Source organism: Centruroides sculpturatus, unplaced genomic scaffold (assembly GCF_000671375.1).
Source record: "Centruroides sculpturatus isolate CEXI.00-Female unplaced genomic scaffold, Cexi_2.0 scaffold2006, whole genome shotgun sequence".
NCBI lineage: Eukaryota > Metazoa > Arthropoda > Arachnida > Scorpiones > Buthidae > Centruroides > Centruroides sculpturatus.
The window spans coordinates 50,266-55,322 of record NW_019386144.1 but is presented as its reverse complement, the minus strand read 5'-3'; the positions used below and the strand labels follow the sequence as shown (position 1 = coordinate 55,322).

At 29.6% G+C, this 5,057-nt stretch overlaps 1 protein-coding gene across 2 annotated transcripts; it reads right to left on the bottom strand.

Moving 5' to 3' along the window:
- Positions 1-817: 817 nt before the first annotated feature.
- Positions 818-5,057, bottom strand: LOC111613782 (dorsal-ventral patterning tolloid-like protein 1). 2 transcript variants are annotated; one of them, XM_023355130.1, is made up of 12 exons: positions 4,865-5,053; positions 4,710-4,798; positions 4,319-4,442; positions 4,055-4,233; positions 3,775-3,990; positions 3,282-3,497; positions 2,692-2,811; positions 2,466-2,608; positions 2,191-2,389; positions 1,580-1,705; positions 1,352-1,515; positions 818-1,137 (listed from the first exon to the last, which is right to left on the bottom strand). In XM_023355130.1, exons 1-12 carry the CDS (start codon positions 4,975-4,977, stop codon positions 964-966), a joined length of 1,863 nt encoding a protein of 620 aa, XP_023210898.1. In that variant the 5' UTR covers positions 4,978-5,053; the 3' UTR covers positions 818-963. The 2 variants fall into 2 exon arrangements, with proteins under 2 accessions (XP_023210898.1, XP_023210899.1); XM_023355131.1 differs by lacking the exon at positions 2,692-2,811 and having other exon boundaries at positions 4,865-5,057.

The following is a 5,057-nucleotide window of genomic DNA, read 5'->3' as shown; positions in this document are numbered from 1 at the left end:
TATTATCTATTGTCAATATTGAATTAACTTAAGTAATGAGATGAGAATTAATATGCTATAACGTCATTAAGAACCATAAAAGATGTCGCTAATATGAAGTTGGGTAGAGAGACACAACAACCTTGACCTCTGTTTATTGAAAATAATAATAATGTGATAAAATCATGCTTATAGAAAAAACCTTTACTCATTGTTATATCTGTTTCATTTTAATAATATTTTAAATGGTTCACAAATTAGCACCCATCAATGATTAAACGCTTGTCTTCTTTTTATTATAGACTCGTTTTTTGTTAAACTAGATTTGTATTTTATTGTTGGAGTTCTTAATTGTTCTAATATTTTTCTGTGTTTCAGTAGAAGCATTATCTAAAAATACGTTATCTTATCAAATAAAACCAGGGCATTGATAATTACGGCATTAATTTATATTATACAAACATAATACATTTCGAAAAGATGTAAGTATGGTGGTTTTCCATTGTTTTTAGTGAGACTACAATTAAAATTACCGAAAATTGTCAACTAGTTGTAGTGAATGATTAAAAATAACAGATTCTATAGTAAATTAACATTGTATATTATTAAAAAGTATAATTTATAGAGCAATTAATTCATCTTGCTGTTGGTTACCTTCTTATCCTCCAACATAATAAATAAAGCATAGCTAAATCTCTATTGTTCAAAGTTTAATTAATTTTCTAATTAATAAACAAAATGTATAATTTATTTAATATTTAAAAAGCAATAACAATGTTCATGCTGAAATCATTTATTTAAAATATTTCAATTTACAAATATTTAATTAAGATTGGCATAAAGCAAACAAAATTATTATTTTAATTATAGCTTAAAAATTAATACTAAAATAACATAAAATAAAAATCATACATAATAATTATTATCGAAATATTACAAAATGGATACGAGTCTGAATGCTACAATATTAGAAGAATAAATCGCTTAGAGTGGTTCCAGGAGTATTTGAAATCCGGTTTTGTGGGTGTTTTCCTTCGAAATAAATCGGACTTGCACACCAGATGCATGCGACATTTGAACACCAAAATCTACTCCCGAACCACAAATTACCTTTTTACTATTTTGTCTTTGAACAATTATTTCATCCAAGCAATTATCCTGTTAATTTAAAAACATTTTTTATGAAATATTTGTGTACGTATGGTAAAACAATGCTCATATTAGAATCATTAGAATCGATTGTCGTTAGCATTTAAAAAGAAAATCCATTGCGTACAATGAAACCTTGCATCCAATAAACTTTTCAGTTATTAGGCCATTGTGCCATCTATACAGCAAAATGAATAAAAGTATACTTTATATTAGTTCATACCTGTGATCCATTAATATCGACATTGAAGATGGACATGCGAAAGTTATTTTCGAGAATATCCCAAGTGCAGTCTATATTACTTGGATAAGGATTTGGATACGAAGGACTCTCAATCACGATCCTCTCGCCCTTCTGTACGGTTCCTCCACAAGAATTGATGAATCCTGAAAAGTATAATATTGTTAAAAGTACTTTTGAAAATTTTTCTGCGCTTAAAAATTTACTTACTTTCGCAGTTGTTTGTACGATTAACCCAAATGCGATTCGGTGAACATTCGCAGCGGTAACTTCCAATTGTATTTATACAAATATCGTTACATCCACCTCGATCTGGCAATTGGCATTCGTCGATGTCTACAAAATTTTAGTTTTTATTAAAAAGAAAATTCCATAAAATGCTAATTATTTTAAATAGGTCATCCTTGCAAATTCCAAACATTCCACTCTTAATACTTGATATATTTTGATGGATTAGTTCTTATTCGCCATTGCTGACTTTCATGTATAAATAAATACAAGTTTAAATGTGTAGTAAACAATGTGACCATTGTACTTGCACCTGCTGCAGGAAGGTTTAGTGCAAATTATTACAAATAGACTTAATTTCTTTTTAGTTGTTGTAGGTGCATAAATTCTAAATAAAGACTGGCAACTTGTCTAAAACTATAAATATTATTTATAACAAAAATATATCAGAAAACTTAGACAATTCTCAAACATTTTAAATAAAATAATATAAAATAAATTCAGCGATTATTTAGCGAATTCTAATTAAGAAGGGATATTTCTAATTTCAACTTCCTAATAAAATTAACTCTAAATGATTAAATTATTTATACCTTTTATAAAATTGGCTGAAAATTTATTTTTCTTATTTCTGTTTTTCGATACGTAAGTGACAGTTAGCTTGTTGTTGGTTGATACGATAACATCGGGCACTTTATTACCACAGACTTTATCCAAGATTACTTTACCGGAATCGATGTCGCCATCAATAACTTCGATGTAGTCAGACTGGCAATTTTCATCGTCATTAATCTGTTAAAAAGAATTCCCTGTTAAATCCTCTTGAATGTACACGTTAGATCGATTTCTAAATGATATTTTCGCTTACGTTAAATGTCTCAAAACTTAAAACGACATGGCCTATGGGAACAGCCAGCACCCATTGACATATGGAATCGTATGGATAAGGATGATCGTAGTTTGGATTTTGCAATCTGCCGTAATCTCCTTCAATGGTTCCGTTGCAAACAACTACAAGTAAAATGATTTATGGTTTTATTAAAAATTGCATTAAACCATTTACAGTGAATTATTAAATCACGTTATACGTCTACCTCTGTACAGTAGAAAGAACTGTTCACTTGCGGAATTTGGGGAAGACTCGTAAGTGATCAAGAGATTGTTTCTTTCAGTTTTATAGTAAGTTCTCTTCTCTCTGATTCCACAAACACGATCTAATATATTAAATAGCATAAAACAACTTAGGTAATAAGTAATGATGAGTAAGATGTTTTAATTTAAATAGCTGTTAGTATTTTACGAGTAAATGTATAAAAACACAAAAGCTAAAATATTTTCACGTTTCCGCCATGTTTAATTATCAGGAAACGGCTGATTGAACAGTGAAGACATTTTAGTTGTTAAATTCTAAAATATCATAATAAAGACTGATATCAGCCTATATGTATACGTGTGGAAAAATCATAGTTTTTTATAACACAAAATTTATATTATACTACAATGTTATTTAAATAATTTGTCTTAATAAGAATTGTATATTAATTAATAAATATAATATTTGGGGTGGTAAAAAGAAGCCTTCTTATAGAATTTTAGACATAAATCTTCTAATCGTGTGAAAAACGTTATTTTCTCGAATATTTAAATGTCATCAAGAATTAAACACTTGTACATATAAAGTTACCTATTACGGGTGATTTGGACGTGTATCCATCTTGAAGTAGCAAGTAGTTGGAGGAACATCCATCGCTTTCGGGTATGTCAACCTTTTCGACATAAAACTCTATAAATTCTCCCGGATCTCTCTTTATAAACCATTGACAAGAGCCTTTATTTGATGTCAGACTGTTTGCAGACATGTCTATTTTATCCATTTTCTTTTTTAGTTTAACGTAACAATCTGTTAATAAAATTAAATTTTAGTCATCTTTGTGAAAATTCTCGCTTGTTATAGGGCATAATGCTTCTTGATACAGCTCAAGTTTGGCTGATTGCACCGACTTGTCACAGCCTTTAGATCAAGTGATGGAACTATTAGACTTTTATATTACATCTACAAAATACAAGGTGGTCGTACAAAGTGAAAAAGTCTGTTCAATCAGCTGAATTTGAGCTACATCACGAGGTAATTTTTACTTTTCCTTTACCAGAATAAATATTAAAAGTAGTATATTTACCTGGGCATTTATACAGTTTATTTGCAGCAGCGATATCTGTTTTACTTAGTTTCATGTTACCTTTCCTTAATGATATACTTTTATTTAACGCTTGCATACTGTCCTTTCCTTCTTTATTAAGTAATGACGGGTAATGCATAATGCTGTCGAAATCGTAGGAAAATCCTAGAGTGTCCGCTTCATCGCTACTTATTTTCCTATATTGATAATACTTTTCTGCAAGGGAAATGTAAATAAAGATAAGCATTCCTCCAACTTTTATGTACCATAAACAACTTACCTTTTTCTATATTATCATATAAAACTTCGATAAAGTTATCACGATCCGGACGACTTTGTTCGTGATAAAATCCCATTGTGTGCGCCAATTCGTGCAATATCGGAGTGACCCAATTACATTGTTTTTCGTGTAAAATAATGGGTTGTTTTTCGTATAATTTTCCTAATCTCGAGCAGCAACTGAAACCATCAACAAAAAATTGACATTACGTAAAACTTGATCTGTGTCTTGTCGCATGAAAAATGAAAATCGGCAATTTCTTACCCACAGTTACCAACGTCTACAAATGATACGCGAAATTTATGAATGGGTTCTGCCGGCATAAATTTTATACACGTTTTCGATTCCCAAATATCCATTGCGTGTAGGAGAAGTTTTATAAATTTATCTGTAAGATATAGAAAATTAAATATGCATAACGTGAAGTGACATTAACTCAGTTACAACGATTCTTTTCTGTTAGAAAAACGGACGAATCGAACATAGTTTTACTCTCGTTCTTAACTTTACTTAGTCACTCGCGTGTTCTACTACTTACAGAATATCAGGATAATTATTTAATTATATTTATATGATTGTTCTTATACAATAAACAGTTTCATTTATTTAAACTATTTAAATCTGCACTGAAATCGTAAAAATCTTAAAAACTCACCACTGAAATTTGCATTTATTTCGTAAGGTATAACACCATCATCCCAAAGTTTATTAGGATCCGAAGTTGCTACTCTCTTCCAAATTTTTCTAAATGGTTTTAAAAGTTAAAATAAACTAATCAAAACACTTGAAAGATTTGTAGAAAATATTTACCTTTTATGAAAATTCTCAGTATCTTTTTCTTGTGGAATTTTCGAAAGACTCTTTGCGGAAGTCAAAATAATGGACAAAGTCGTGAATACGAATAAACTAATTAATATCTTCATCGTACGATTGAAATGTTCGTTCGTATTCAATCGTTACGAAGAGAAAAGTGTGATATTTGACATTGAAAATTGCTGTCGAT

Excerpts from the sequence above, each read along its gene's own strand:
- LOC111613782 (XM_023355130.1), bottom strand. The coding sequence starts at position 4,977 with ATGAAGATATTAATTAGTTTATTCGTATTCACGACTTTGTCCATTATT. Across the intron at positions 3,991-4,054 it reads ATATGATAATATAGAAAAAG|AAAAGTATTATCAATATAGG; the intron begins GTAAGTTGTTTA and ends TTTCCCTTGCAG. Across the intron at positions 2,390-2,465 it reads TAAGTTTTGAGACATTTAAC|ATTAATGACGATGAAAATTG; the intron begins GTAAGCGAAAAT and ends TCTTTTTAACAG.